The sequence below is a fragment of the Magnolia sinica genome, chromosome 2, assembly GCF_029962835.1.
Source record: "Magnolia sinica isolate HGM2019 chromosome 2, MsV1, whole genome shotgun sequence".
Classification (NCBI taxonomy): Eukaryota; Viridiplantae; Streptophyta; class Magnoliopsida; order Magnoliales; family Magnoliaceae; genus Magnolia; species Magnolia sinica.
Window position 1 is genome coordinate 28,602,479 of NC_080574.1, and position 15,622 is coordinate 28,618,100.

A 15,622-nucleotide genomic window follows, 5' to 3' on the forward strand; every position below is an offset into this window, starting at 1 on the left:
CGTGACATCATTATCGAATAGCCACGGTCTACCTAGGATAACATGTCCCACATCCATAGGTAAAACATCACACCACAGGGACTCTTTGTATGACCCAAACTCGATGGGGACTAGACATTGCTGGGTGACAGGTAGGGATGTTTTGTCAACCCAAGAAACTTTATACGGGTCTGGATGAGGTGTGAATTTCAGTTTTAAGCGATCTAAGGTGCTAGTGGAAATCATATTCTGATAACTTCCACTGTCCACTATCACCCTACAATTCTTTTCACCACACTTGGCAATAGTGTAGAAGATAGTGCTTCAACGCCAGTCAGCACTACTTCTAGACTGACGTTGCTTCTCCATCCACTTCTGCATCAGTAAGTCCTCCTTCAGGGTGATACTCTTCAATTTCATAATCACCCTGGTCATCTCCACCCTCGTGGGACTCGCCTATAACTAAGGCTCTCCTACGGCTCTTCGTAGGACACTAATTAGACATATGGCCAAGGTTGCCACACTTATAGCACCTCACTTGGCTCATGTTACTAGGACCGGCACCAAGAACCCTTTTGCCCTTGTCCTCCCTAGGCCTAGGCGAAATGGTCGCCTGTGCTTTAAGTTGATTACCAATATTAGGTCTAGTTCCTTTGGAACTAGATCTAGCATTAGAGTCTCGGGACTCAAAACGACGAACGACAGGAGCCTTTAGATACTGCTCTAACTCCTGCACGACTTGATATACTTCATCTAAGTCCGTTAAGGGCCGAGTAATAAGCTCGCGCTGAAGATCCGCACAAAGGCCCGTCTTAAAACGCGAGAGCGTTACTAGAGGGTCTTCTCGGATATCACATCGCATCACATACTCTTCAAATTTAGCGATGTAGTCAGCGGCAGGCATTGACCCTTGGCATAAGGATTGCCATTAGTCAAGGAGCTTCTGACGGTATGAGAGAGGAAGGTACTTCTCCTTTAACTTCTCTTTCATCTCATACCAATGTGTGATAGGGGCTCTACCAACTCTCTCTATCTTACGCTCGGTGTTGGTCCAGAAGAGCTTGGCTTGACTCACAAGCTTCATCTTAGCAAACCGTATTTGATGGTTTTTCGACATGCCATACCACTCAAAGTAGTGGTCCATGTCAACAACCCAGTCAAGGAATGCCTTGGGATCCAAGTGCCCATCAAAACTCGGGGCCTCAACTCTCACACTCTTCATCCCACACTCATCTGGATCATAGCGGTCTTGATGACCACATGTGGCTCGTGCCTCTCGCACCACACCACGACCATTACCACGATCTCTATCCTCACTACCACCACGTGTGGCAGCGCGTTCTTCAATGATTCCTTCCACTTGGGAGTGCGCATCTTCCCCTATAGCGGAGTTTTCCTTTTGGGACGCCTCTAGTTGCTCCATCTTAGTCATGGTAGTGGTAATTTAGTTCTCGAGGTGGGCAAACTCACGCCTTTGACCCGCTTCTAGGGCGGTTATCTTTTGTATCAATTGAGCAAGTTGCTCAAATAACTGCTCGTTATTCATGGTAGGTTAAAATCCGAAACCTCTACCTCTTCTCGTGGGCATACAATGAAGACTTGAACTAAACTATACTTAACTAGACTACTAGGTGTTATGACTTTCAAGATGAATGCAATGAATGCAAAACTACTATGAACTGACATAATTAAGTTGAAACAGGAAACAACTCAAATCTGAAAAATTTTCAGATTAGGAACTTTCTAAAATTGGAAAGTTTCTAAAATTGAAAACTTTCTAAACCAAGAACTTTCATAAGTTAAACATAAAAAGCAAAACCCTAATATGATAACTCGATATAGAAAAAAACCATGCAATACTAGGCTTTGATAACAAATTTGACGCAGAACAGCCCTAATTATGATGCATGCTCATGGAGATAATTAAACAGTGGAAATAAAAGGAATAAATGATCTAAAATTCTAACAAGAATCATCATAACCGAGAAAATCATAAAGGAAACATGCAATGGAGCGGGCCATCACTACAACTATGGAGTATGGAATTCAATTACTACTGATGTTGGATCCGTCGATGGATGAGACCTCCCTATCTTGCATGGTCACACCCAATCGATCAATGAAGATCACTAGTCCGAAGAACCAAGAAGTTTCTCGGATTAGGGATTTGAGAATTTGGGGATTTAGGGTTTAGATCGGTTCTCAAGATTTTGATCAAAGAAGGATTAGCCAAAACTAGAAAATAGAAGGAAGAAAATTATTACCTTGAAGAAGTTGGAGGGGCACAAGAAGAAATTAGAAGAAGAAGATCAAGGGGAGAGAAGAAGCACCATTAGAGAGAAGAGAGGAAGGAAGCAACCAAAGGGTTTGCTTTTCATGAATCAATAGTTGAAAATTCGTGTTTAGGGCTTTACCCCACTTAAATAAGCAAATAAAGACATAAAATTACTAAAATACCTCTAGGATAAGCAAATAAAGATAGAAGATTACTAAAAGACCCCTAACTAAGTCAAAAACGCGCAAATCACAGAAGTATGGGAAAGTTTGGGCGCTCGGTCTTCTTTCTCCAATCTTCCTTCACATGTGTCTTCCCTAAGTGGGGTCTTCTATATGTCCAATCACATGTGAAAGGTCTTCAACTCCTCAATATTCGCCTATCCACAAGGACGGCACTTGTGGTTGGCGCTTTCTTCGTTGGTACACCTTGAATGCACTTGTGTCCACATAGGCATTCACCATACACATAACGCACATTTGGGAGAACCATAGACCTCTTTTGAAGGTTAACAATGGTGAGGACCTTTCCTCTACCAACAAGACATCCAAAAGCTGCTGGTTAACATATGTGGAGTGCCCGCGAAAAACAATATCAGGTTAAAATAGATAAATTCATAAAATCACCTGAAGACTGCATTACCAGATCCAAACAATACCAGGTCCCCATTTTTCAGAGTTGTCTCCTTATTAGGTAACTCATTTACTGCCTTCGACCCTTTTTCCTTGTTTATAAATGTACCATATTTTGACAAATCCTTGATACGAACATCTGAGAGGAAACTGTCAGACATGTTTTGTAGAGGATCCCGACAAGTCATTGCATCAACAACTAACTCCGCATGAATTCGAGAGACTCCTCTATCATTTTGAATAATCACATCACAATCTACAAAAGAGCAAAGAGAAAGATCAATAACTCTTGGATGATCTAAGCAATTATAAGAAGCTCGTTTGAAATGAGCATTAGCTCTAGGTTATGTGATAGGTCCATTCAACTTAAAAGGGTTTCCTCAAGGCAAGTATAACTAAATTTTGCTATCCAAGAAAATTAAAAAGAACAAACACATTCAGTTTATAACATTATGCCAGGTAAAGTGCAATTATAAATAAATCAGAAGCTATGTAACCAAGCAACATTTTAGCAAGACATCAAAGGACTCATCCAACAATACCTTTTCGACCTACTTTGTAGGTTCCTTTAGAAAAGAAATAGTACTTCTGTCCACCTGTCACAAGAACCATGCCAAGTGACACATCAGCATAGCCAGAATCATTAACATATGATGGAAAAAGAAAACTAATTTACAAGAAGATACAGCGCATCAAAATTCAAGACAATCAAGAAATGTAAACCACTGGAATAAGGAAAAGAGCTCTGTAGCTTTGACACAACATGTGTGACGCCAAAGATAATCTCAAGGTATTTGACACCATACACTTGGAGAACTCCGGCACACCAAGATATCAATATAGTTCAACAGAAGTGTTTATTATTACATTATGTCAGTTTATAGAAGCATAAAATATACCCAAAAAAAAAAACCATATAAATATAAGAAGATTAAGCCACATAAATAACAAGTCAATATTGCCAAAACGTAAGAAGAAAAGACGAAGAGTTTAGTCCTAGAAACCATGTAAACCCATATTTGGACAGTAAATAACAATACTTCAGTTTACAGAGACCAGATTTTTTAATGACAAAAAATTTGTTGAAATGAGCAGAAAATAAAAATTATATAACGATCCATTAAGACAATGGATGCTAGAAACCAACCAGGAGACAAGGCCGGGACTGGGCATACACCATCCTTTGCAAGAAAGTGTCCAGTAATCATCCCTTGGGACAAGACTAAACTCAACCTTAGGGAAGGCAAGATAAAAGGTATTTTATTAACATAAAATGTGACGATCTAATGCATTAAAAGAACCCCTACAACCGCATGCAGTATTTTGTCATCGATGATAACTTTTTTTCATTAATACAATGAGGACTATCAATAAAGAAATAACAGGATATTTGAAAACACCCCTCACACTACCAATATTGAGGGTATGGTACATGCAACGCACATGAGAGAGTAGGGGAGAGAGAAAATCAGAGAGGGAGACCAAGGGAAAGGGCATGGCTCGTGTGGCTACATGCATGTGTGCTACACACACACACACACACACACACACACACACACACACAGAGGTATTTCGATGGAGGGCAACCCATGCCCGCTTTTTCTGGTGTTGTGACTACCTCAAGCTGTAGATCTACCTCGTTTTTTGTCCAACATCCTAACATGAGCCAGCACAATAGATGTATGGTGTGGATATTGCAAATTCACCATGTTAGGTGTTGGAATTTTTGAAACAAGGCAAAAAATAAGTTTTTCAAAAACCTAATTTTAATTTTATAACCCTATGAATCCCTGTTATGATATTGTTGGATTTCTAGAAGAGAAAAACTCATAACTTATGGCTAAGATTTACCTGATTGGTGTAGCTGATGAATCATTGATTTGTTGATGTCATTCCTTCACCCAGAAGGACTCTCCTTGATTTACCTCAGATGAAGGAAATAATCAGAGCCACACATCAGCCCTTGAAGTAGGGTGAAGGAAAACGTTGGAGCTGTCTACACAAGTGAACCCCACGGATGGTGAGTAATGGACGAAAGAGAGATAAAACTGACTCTCTCTCTCTCTCTCTCTCTCTCTCTCTCTCTCTCTCTCTCTCTGTAGGTGACACCCAAGGGGAAAGGTCTAAGGTTTTCTTTTTCTATAATCCCTAGAGCTCCTCACCCTCTAGAATATAATTTATATATAAGGAGAAATTATGGTTTTAGAGTGACTCCAGTTATGGTACTTTACCATCCTACAGTCTTCTATATGAGCCACTAAATTGGAAATCTATGATCCTGCCTTAACCCATGTACCTAAATTGATCCAATCCCTCCACTATCATGGTCATCCACCATTAACCCAACACCTATACAAATCAAGTAGTGGACAACACAAGATCTAAGCCATCATATCACCATCAAGTGCAATCAAAACCATTTTAACAGTTGAAAACATTTGTAAAATCTTTTTAGTGTTGAGTCTAGTGGAAAAAACACTTGATGAACATCTAATCTCCCATATCTAAGTTATAAGTAAGTTCCTAGGAAACCAATGAATCCCTCATTGGCCAAAGTGGGTTTCAATGGATCTTCATGGATGCGCTCAGCTACACTCACTTTTGTCAGGTACATGGTGTGTGACCTCTTAAAGAAAGCCAAAGCACATGTAATCAAGACCTTGATTTCTCACACGTCCTCAGGTTTAAGAATTAATCGAATCTGGTACATCTCCAAGCCAATCATCGTCCAGGCATAATGGGTCTCCTAGTCTAATGAGTTGACCTCAATCCACCAATGCAAGTGAACATGCCCAAACCAAGGCCTATATCCATGACACATTCACACTCTATGGGGTGGCTGCAAAGGCACACTGATTCATTGTGATGCCCAATGGTGGAGACTTTTCGTCATGACTCGTCATTAGTCCCATTGCACAAGATGACCATATACAAAGAAATAGCCACAGGTTTGTCCTATAACCTGCTAAATAGCCATGGTATAACGGGGTGCCAAGATCCATGGCTCACAACTCTCTCTTGGTTAGTGATTGTTGTGTCCACTCTCAAGTGCCGAAGGACAACTAGAGGAATCCCTATCATTTAACCCATGTTTATATATGTTTGTGACACTCCCACACATTAACTATGGCATAATCACATGCACATATAGGACCCATGGTCATAATGATCTATGGTTAAGATCACCAATATCAATAATTAAATACCATCCATGTCATCAATGGATAAGATTCATATTGGCTTTCAAGAGCACAACTCCAACAGTGGGCCTCGCAGAGCCTTTGTCGCATAGGCTCCCTAACATTGCATCTTCTGCGTGGGCTCCAATGCAAAAAAGAGAACAAGTGGGTGTAGGCTACTCCCACAAAGGAGTTGAAATGACAAAAATGCCCTCATGCTGAAGGGCTACAACAAAGAAAAACTGAATGGTTTTTCTGTTCCGTGACAAATACAGGTAGGGCTGAAAGTCGGGCGGGTTGGGTCGGGTTGGTGCTCAAACCTAGCCCAACCCATGGTTCCTATACCTCAACCCTAACCCAACCCAACCCAACCCAACCTCGGGTTGGGAATTCTCAACCCAAGCAGTCTCGGTCGGGCGGATACATGCTAATATTTTTGTTATTACATTAGTCTATTATATTCCTATATACGTCTTATTTTTTGTACCTTTGATTTTATTAATTATATATGTAATTATTTATCATAAAGAACTTCATTTTTTTCTAAATAAATAAGCTAAAATATAGGACAACCACTCCTTTAATAGTCATGTTGTGTAGCACGCAATCTATTTGGGAGAGAGACATTCGGCGTATCTTGTTAGCTTGGGTCATCAGAAATAATGTAGACTAATGAGACCCGACGGCACTGGAATTTCTCATGCCTTCAACACAGACGATACACACTCAATTATATATCGATCGGGTTCAGGTTGGGTCAGGCAACCCGAGACCTCCACCCAAGCCCAACCCAAGTTTTACCAGGTTGTTGTTTATATAACCCAAGCCCGATACCAAACCCAATAAATCCTGCCCGAGCCCAACCCACTGTCGGGTCGGTCACGGGTCGGTTGGGTTGAACCCACCCGACTTTCAGCCCTAATTACAGGGGCAATGGTTCCAAAATGCCTAAAGAGGATTGAGCAGAAAGATTAAAGATTTCAGTGCTCTCCCTTATAGGGAATGGACCAGGTTCAGCTTTGATATTTACAACCAAGGGGATTCCAAGGATTGCAAGAACGGGTAAGCCTTAAGGGCCTAGAGTTCAGCTTCCAAATGTTAGGTGGCTCCTTGTTTGTTACAAAAACACCTCCTTGGATAATCATGATCATCAGCTGAGGGCTGGCAAATGGATTTTATTTTAACGATAATGATGAATTTATTCAAGAAGAAAAAGAAAGATACAACTAAAGATGATGAGAGATCATCTTGAGAAAAACAAAATCCCAACCCAAATAAATGGCAAAAGGATTCCAATTACAATCTCTCATCCCCAACATCCAAAAGGCTGCCCTACTCCTGACCCACACTAAAATGATCTCACTCGACTCGCAGGCATTGCAAAAACCTGTAAATGGGCGATTAGAAAATAAAATAGAGACAATGGTCCATATGCAACGGGAGAAAGTCCACCAAAACAGATGGCAGTGATCATCCAATGGAGGAGATTTTTTATTTATGTAACTGATTCATGGCGAGCCCCACCACACGAACAGTCTAGATCGGTGTGCACAAAAGCCAGGGCAAGGCATTTCATGGGGCTTCCGTCCACAAGCAAATGCCACCAACAACTCCTACACCTGATAGTTCTGCCATCTCATTCAAACCAGACATCTTCTTCAATCCTGTATACGCGCCGTGCAGAAAAACCTTCTATTGCCATCTTTTTTTACAATTATACCACTGATGAAGCATCTTCGAAATGAATACATTTCATGCTAAATTAATTCAAAACAGATCGAATGCAAGTGACTGAGAGAGTGAGTGTGCGTGTGTGTGTGTGTGTGTGTGTGTGTGTGTGTGAGAGAGAGAGAGAGAGAGAGATTGGCAGAGGCAACTGCAAACTGGATTATAATGGGAGAAAATCGTCAGAAAATGGCGAACTGCTCGACCTGTTTTTAATTTTCAGCCAAATTCCACCATTTTTCTGGTCCAGATATCTAAAGAAAGAAATAGATTAACATAATAGAACTTGAAATACAGCATAAAGTAGAAAAGGAGATGCAGAGAGAGAGAGAGAGAGAGAGAGAGAGAGAGAGAGAGTAGGAGGAGGGAAGAATACCGGCGCCGGCTGGAAACAAGCCCCACACCATCTTCCTTCGGATCTTTATCGTGTGGTGATTAAACAGACATGGGAAGTCGCAGAAACTTTAGGACAGAAACCCAGCCCTAGACGAGCAATCTCCGAGTGCCCCCGAACCGTAGGAGCTTTTCAAATCGCGGTCGAATCGACGACCATCGAGCTTAATAGTCTACAACACCTGTTTTACGGCAGCGCGCAAAACACCTATGCTTTATGGGCCCACCATGTTGTATATGTAAAATCCAGTCCGTCCATCGGGTGAGAAAAACTATTTTTAGTGCACACCAAAAGATAAGCCCGATTAGAAATTATTATGGGCCACACCAATGATAACAATGTAAAATTGCTATGAAAACTGCTAAGTTTACACGAAGTGGGACGCCTGACTTTTGTAATAGGCTGATTTTGGCATTTTCTCTTCATCTTGAGGTTTTACACCTGATTAACGGGTATGATGAAAGATACACACCACGTTAGCTCCACACACAAACTTATGGTTGGGATTCCGTCCCATTTCTCCATGTGACGTGGCCAATATGAGTCATGAATCTCTCTAATTTTTTTGTTTTTGGTACTAAAATTGATCATAGAATTTTGTGGACGGAGTGGATTTTACATACACAACATGGTAAGCCCCATAGACTTGAGTGTTTTACGCACTGGGTAATGTAGAGATTTCCAGGCCAGGCAAAACTACCGTTTATCGCGGAAATGCCCGCGGTGCGGTATCCGGTCGGTCCCACTGGAATGTTCCGAACGGGCGGACGCGGATTGCCTAGTGAATAACTCAGTACGCCACTCTTTGGCCCCACCATGATGTATGTGTTTTTATCCATGCCATCCATCCAATTTTTGTGGATCATTTTAAGGTCCCGAAAAATAGGGATCTAAATCTCAGGCGGACTGCACCACAGGAAAACAGTAGTGATTAGATGTTCGCCGTTAAAAACTTCCCAAGCGCACTACAATGTTTATTTGACATCCAACCTGTTGATTGGGTCATGCAGACCTGCGTGGAGGGAAAAACCAAATATCAGCTTCATCCAAAACCCGTGGTCCCGGGGAAGTTTTTAAGGGCGGTCAATCAACATTGTTTCTTAGAACTGTACACAAACTGAGTTAGCTCGGCTAACTTGCTTGGCTTGACTCGAAAAAGCTCCATTCAACTCTGTTTGAAACTGTGTTCGAGCTGAGTCAAGCTAATTTTTTGAGCTCAAAAAAATTTTGAGCCAGGTTCAAGCTTGCCCTAGCTTGACTCAACTCGAATCGAATCTCAACTCGAATCAACTCAGATCAAATTAGCCCAGTGACTCGGTTATGTTGATATTGATGTTGCTCGCCAAGTGCTTGATGAAATGACTCAATGAGGTGCTATTTTGGATGCATACATTCTCTGTGGAATCGGCTAGTGGTGAAGAATGAATGGATACGAAACAAACCACTATTAAAAAAAAAAAAATCAAAAATCAAAATCAAAATCGCATTATAAAACTACATTCAAATCATGATTTTGATGTTGCCCGCCCAATGTTTGATGAAATACTTGTGAGATGTTGTTACAGTTTTACATTATGTGAAAATTTGAAAATGCCCTTTACTTATTTGAGAATATGTCACATAGGCTCGAACTTAGATTGAACTGGCCCAAGCTGTTGACTAAACCGAACCGAGCTGACCAGTTAGGCTCGAGGACTGAACCAAGCTGAGTTAAAGCTAGGGTTAGCTACTGGCCGAGCCGAGCCGAGCTGGGCCAAGCTCGACTTGGTTCACCTCATGTACAACATTGTTGTTTCCTACAATGTGGTATACTCGAGATTTGGATAACTCATTTTTAAGCTCATTCCATAAAACGATATGGCAAAATGGATGGACAGCGTGTATGAAACACATACATCATGGTGGGCCATAAGGCACTAGCCACTAGCCATTACCTAGTGGCAAGGTCACTAGCCAGTATGCCTCCATTACGGAGTAAGCTATGTGGGCCAACCGTGATGCATGTGTCTTATCCATGACATCCATTTGTATGAGCCCGAAATTGAAGCATATCCAAAGTTTAAGCGGACCACAAACACAAAATTCCTGGGAATTGAATGCCTACCATCGAACATTTCTTAAGGGACCACAAGAGTTTTGGAGTCAAGCTGATATGTGTTTTCCTTTCATCCATGTCTATGTGCCCTTATGAACAAGTTGGATTACAAATAAACATCATTGTGAGCCCTAGGAAGGTTTCAACAACAGATGTGATTATCCTCATTGTTTTTCTCATGTTGTGGTCTACTTGAGCTTTGGGTATGCTTTAATTTTAGGCTCATACGTTAAAATGAGCTGATAAAATGGATGGAGTTTGTGGATAAGAAACCTATGTCACTATACTATAACATACTGAGTTACTTGCAATCCGATCATTCCCACATCTGACTTGAGAAAGTATGTGGAGTTGGAAGCTAGTTGGGGCCAATGTTTGTAAGAAATTTACTCCTTCCATCCATTTTGCCAACTCATGCCAGGACATAAGCCCAAAAATGAGATGGATCTAAAACTTAAGTGGGCCACACTTGCGAAAAAGTGGGGAATGAAATACCTACCGTTGAAACCTTCCCGACATCCACCTTGATGTTTACATGCCATCCAAACCGTTAACAAGGTCATTTTCACGCCCTGAAAATCGGGGGTCGAGTAAAAGTCCAACTCCCAAGTTCCAACGCATTACTTATGCAACATATTTAATGATGATTAAATGTTGTCTGTATTAGTGCATAAACATGATTAAGATTAAGCCAAAACTGTAAAACATAATCCAGGGACAGTTGTAATACACGAGTGGAAGACTGAAACGAATATATATAAGTTTACAAATCAGTATAAGTCCCCAAAGTATGTGTACATTGCCAGGTCAATAATTACATGTATTGTTTCAAAATGTAAAATATCAAAAATGTAACAGTCCACTACAAGTATAACCCTGAAGCCTCACCGATCAGAGCGGTCTATGTAAACCCGCCTGAATACTGCATGTAGGAGAATGTCTCCTCATCATCCTCAAAGTCCGGCTCTGCCTCACAGGCTGCGCCATCATCTGAACCTACAACAGGGTCTGGTTGATGTTTAAAACATCATCCCGTAACGTGGGAGTGAGTGATCAACTCAGTGGAACAATAAAGCAAAGGTTAACATGTTATCAATTCAGTCAAGCAGTAATGATAAAGCATTACAATCGAATATCCCTAGATACTCTGATTAATGCAAGATGGTATGAATAAATGATGTATGCCCTCACCTGCACTCCCTCAGCGATCTTCATCTAACAGTCGCGCATGTCAGTCACTTCCTTGTGTTCTCTACACATCGCCAAACGGCACATGCAATGTGGTGCATGAACGTAATTATCAAGTTCTTATTAGTCCTTTTCATACAGCAGGATTGGAAAGCTAAGGTACCTCCCTTATATCATTTTCCAAACAGTGATCCATTCTAGGGTCATCAATCCTAGTAAATCTCATACGATGTTATGGTTCTAGGTCGCTACAAAGGACTCGTCACCTTATCAGTGCAGGCCTAGTGTACTCTTATGTTATGTAAGGGCTCGTCGCCTCTACGCAGTCTTAGGGTATGCTCGATGTCACTACAAAGGGCTCGTCACCTTATCAGTGTAGGCCAACAGCTCGAATACAGTGTCCCATACTACCATATTCGACTCACGAGTCTAGGTTGCTCACTGGTTACTACGAGGAGGCTCGTCACCCCAGCGTAGGCCGACAGCACGACCACAGTGTCCCATATCACCATGTTCGGCTCATGAGTCTTAGCAGATCGAGGTACCAAGGTTAAAAGGGTTTTCACTGGTGAGTTTGGTACCTTAGATTCAAGCAGTAGCGTCCATACATGGTGAACATACATCGGGTCAATCGGGTTACTTGACGAGCTCAACTAGTACGAGCGCACGTTGTATTGACTAACGTGAAGTGCGTAAGCACTCCGTGTGGCCTAACCACTGCCGACAACCAAGGTACGACTCGTGTTCATCGAACACGTCCTATGTGGCGAGACAACCTCAGCCACCTATTCAGTGCCTGTTAACGATTGGCTGGACTATTTCATAGTCCCAGACACATTCAATTATAATAGATAATCATACAAGCTAATCAGAACAATAATGGATCGACAATTCCAATCATACAAGCATGTGAGCATTTGATGGATTTCAACTTAAACATAAATTCATACATAAGCAGTGTTTAAGTAAAATAGACAAGGAATGTAAGTTACATGGAGGAAATCATACACATCGTTAAGATAGTTAAGAATCTCTTCTTAACGCCCATATAAAGTATAACTTATTACACACTTGTTCATTCAGACATTTCTACAAACACTTAGACTACACATTCCAACATATATGACGTATGTTGGTGATAGCACGTATTAGGGCAAATCCTTTCATCAAAGAGTTATTACACATACAACTACCATAAACACACGACAATTTATCATGGCAAACACACGTTCAAATTTTATACGCATACGATATTTTCTACATATACATGGAATATACTAAACTCCATATAGTTCATATATATCAGAAACGCGATACAAACATCGCATTTGGCATGTGAAATAACACCCACATCAGTAATAAACAATTAACCGACATCAAAAGCCTTGAAAACCATAACCTAAACATTTATAGTCCACACCTTTCGCCGGTAGACTCGTAACAAACTCAGTTTTAAAGTCAAGTCTTTGTCTATGGCAGATTGGCAACCTATATCATAAATTAGGTTAGCTATTTCATAACTTATACTATCTGAAACCCTAAAACAGATTAGGGTTAAGTTTTCTTACCCAAGTACATTGTCAAGAACGCCGGATTTGTGATATAGAGGGGGTGGCTAAGAACGTGGAGTAATGGGATCGAATCCCAGGAAGAACTTCTAACTCACTCTCTCACTTCTACTCTTTTCCTTTCTCTTTTATCTTCTCTCTCTCTTAGGGTTTTCTCAAATTCGTATGGGGAGAGAGAGAGAGAGGGTTTAGGGTCCTTATATAGGCCCAAGTTTGATGGAAATGGCCTCAGGGCCAAGGTATACTTAGGTTATATCCAAATATGGACTGTTCCGGTCCAACGGAGCACTTCTGGTGGCCCCTTTTCCATGTGCGGTCGGACTTAAGCTCCCTGACCATGGATTTAGGTCAGGCTGAGTTTTCGTACCGATCAGATTTACAGATCAGCCGTGGCGGACCAATTTCAGTTCAGCGGTCACGGTCACTCGATCAGGGCCACAAGTATATCGACATGTGTGGGACATTTCTCCTGATCCGAGGGTGTATTTGGGTCAGATTCTGACGATTTGAATCCTTATTTTGGCCCGCAAGCGACACGACTCAGATTACTTAAATTCAGATTTTTTTCTTAAATATTTTCACGTTTCTCACACTCTTTGCTCCGGGCTCAAGTTGTGCATTTCTAGACACAGTTAAGACTTGATTCCGAGGGAGTTGTCAAGTCTAGTAATGCGGTCATATCCGTATAGTTTCGGGGTAATCGGACTTTCGACGTGCAGTCCAGGTCCGATACGAAGTTTCGGTGTGCTCCCGAGAGCAACCGGATTTAAGGATAGATTCTAGATTTCAGGGTAATGTAACATTAATGATTCTACACATTTTGGGTCTTGCAGATCATATTTAAAGTGATTAGTGCTAATTTCATAAGCACTCTAGTTTAGCACTTACTAATATTAACCTAATTTCTAAAGGATTTGGTTCTGGGTGATTTCTGTCTGAGGTGGTACTCTGATGTTTACATGCCATCCAAACCGTTAACAAGGTCATTTTCACTGGGATAAATCGGAACTTTTGTGGCCCCATGAATGTTTTCAATGGCTAAAGCCCCGCTACGTCCTATCACGTGGCTGACTTGAGTTTTAGATCCACTTCACGTGGGTGGGTCCCATGCACCAAAGTTCTACTAGTTACTTCCCAAACAAGTCCTCCTTAGGGACCGTTTGGATGGGAGTAAATGGAGGTAAATGAGGGGAATTGGAAGTAAATTGAGGTAAATGACATTTTAAGTATGTTTGGTTGAGAGTAAATGTATGAAAATGAAATGAAATGGGAGTAAATGAGATTGTGAAATCCTCCCAATGAGAGTGGATTTGGAAGTAAATGGGGGTGAAATGCCTTTTTGAGCTCCTTGGTAAGTCACATGAGTAAACAAAGGTACCACTACATACATGTCCGCCATACACGTGGCACGATGACGATGCTCCAAAACAATTTAATTATCAACTACATTACTAAGATCACACCAATAGAATGATCCAAACCGTGCAAAGTTTGGCCATCTAAATGAACAGTTAAAAAACATTGGCAAATTGCCTGTTTGTGACCTTCAAAGTTATGGCCCACCCGAGGCTCAAAATTTTCTTATTTTTGGCTTAGTATATACTTCAATAGGGTTATTATGATCATTTTATTAAATATCACATATGTAAACTAATTTGAGATATTAAAGCTCGTTCAGGATATCACATGTTCCTGTGAATATATTGAAAAATTCCAATTCCTCTCATTTACTCCCATCCAAACTGGATATTTGGATTTCAAATGTATTTACTTTACTCCAATCCAAATAGAATTGAGCAAATCATTTACTCCCAGTTCATTTACCTCCATTTACAAGCTCCCAATCAAGGTTCCGACACACTTCCTCAAAAGACGCTTTGCAAAGCGCATCCAAACACACAACATCAAATGCCATTTGGATGAAAACTGCATTTAGGCCTCAAATACAGGTTTGGAGGGTGCCTCTCGAACTGGCCTAAATTTGTATATAACCATCCGTTCGTCAAGAAAAGCACTTCCAAGCAGTGATTTATCACCAAAAAAATGGCTTAGAATCAGTAGTTCATCATCCAATCAGATCTTTCCCGTCTAATATTTCATTTGAAGGTGTTGACATAACAACAAAGGTCAACTGGGTGTGGTAGAGCCTATGAGGTTGATCCCATTTGTATGTATGGTTCAAGAATGGCTAATCTTTGTTGGTTTTTCAAAATCCAAGAGAATAGTCTCTTAGATTTCAAGAAGTTAACTCTGGCTAGGTCTCCGAACTGCTCTCCCGGATAAGGTCCACGGTCATGGAGTGGGAAGCAGTAAAGCACCCTACTGCACTGGCAAAGTACAGTCTTTACTCGAGGAAAAGGAAATTCCAATCACTCAAATTTCTACAAACCATTTACTTGTTCCTGAAGGATCAAAGAAAAGAAAGAAAGAAAGAAAGGGAAAAATAAAAAATAAATTTGAATAGAGAGAGAAAATTAAAGGAGGAGGCTTGGGGATGTGGCAAGTTGATTGCTCACTCGCCTTCTTGTAGCTTGGATGAGGATTTAATCTTCAAAATCTTGTACTTGTGACTTGAATTTGTAATTGA

At 40.9% G+C, this 15,622-nt stretch overlaps 1 protein-coding gene across 2 annotated transcripts in view; it reads right to left on the reverse strand.

Moving 5' to 3' along the window:
* Positions 1 to 8,347, reverse strand: part of LOC131236829 (nibrin homolog) — a 37,082-nt gene extending 28,735 nt beyond the window's left edge. The window contains exons 1-3 of one of the 2 annotated variants that reach the window (XM_058234301.1): positions 8,167 to 8,347; positions 3,429 to 3,482; positions 2,881 to 3,142 (exon numbers count right to left, since the gene is read on the reverse strand). In XM_058234301.1, coding sequence (XP_058090284.1) covers positions 2,881 to 3,142; positions 3,429 to 3,482; positions 8,167 to 8,197 — 347 coding nt within the window. In that variant the 5' untranslated portion in view covers positions 8,198 to 8,347. The remainder of the gene's footprint in view (positions 1 to 2,880; positions 3,143 to 3,428; positions 3,483 to 8,166) is intronic. The other variant, XM_058234299.1, reaches the window with a different exon arrangement.
* Between the last annotated feature and the right edge of the window lie 7,275 nt (positions 8,348 to 15,622).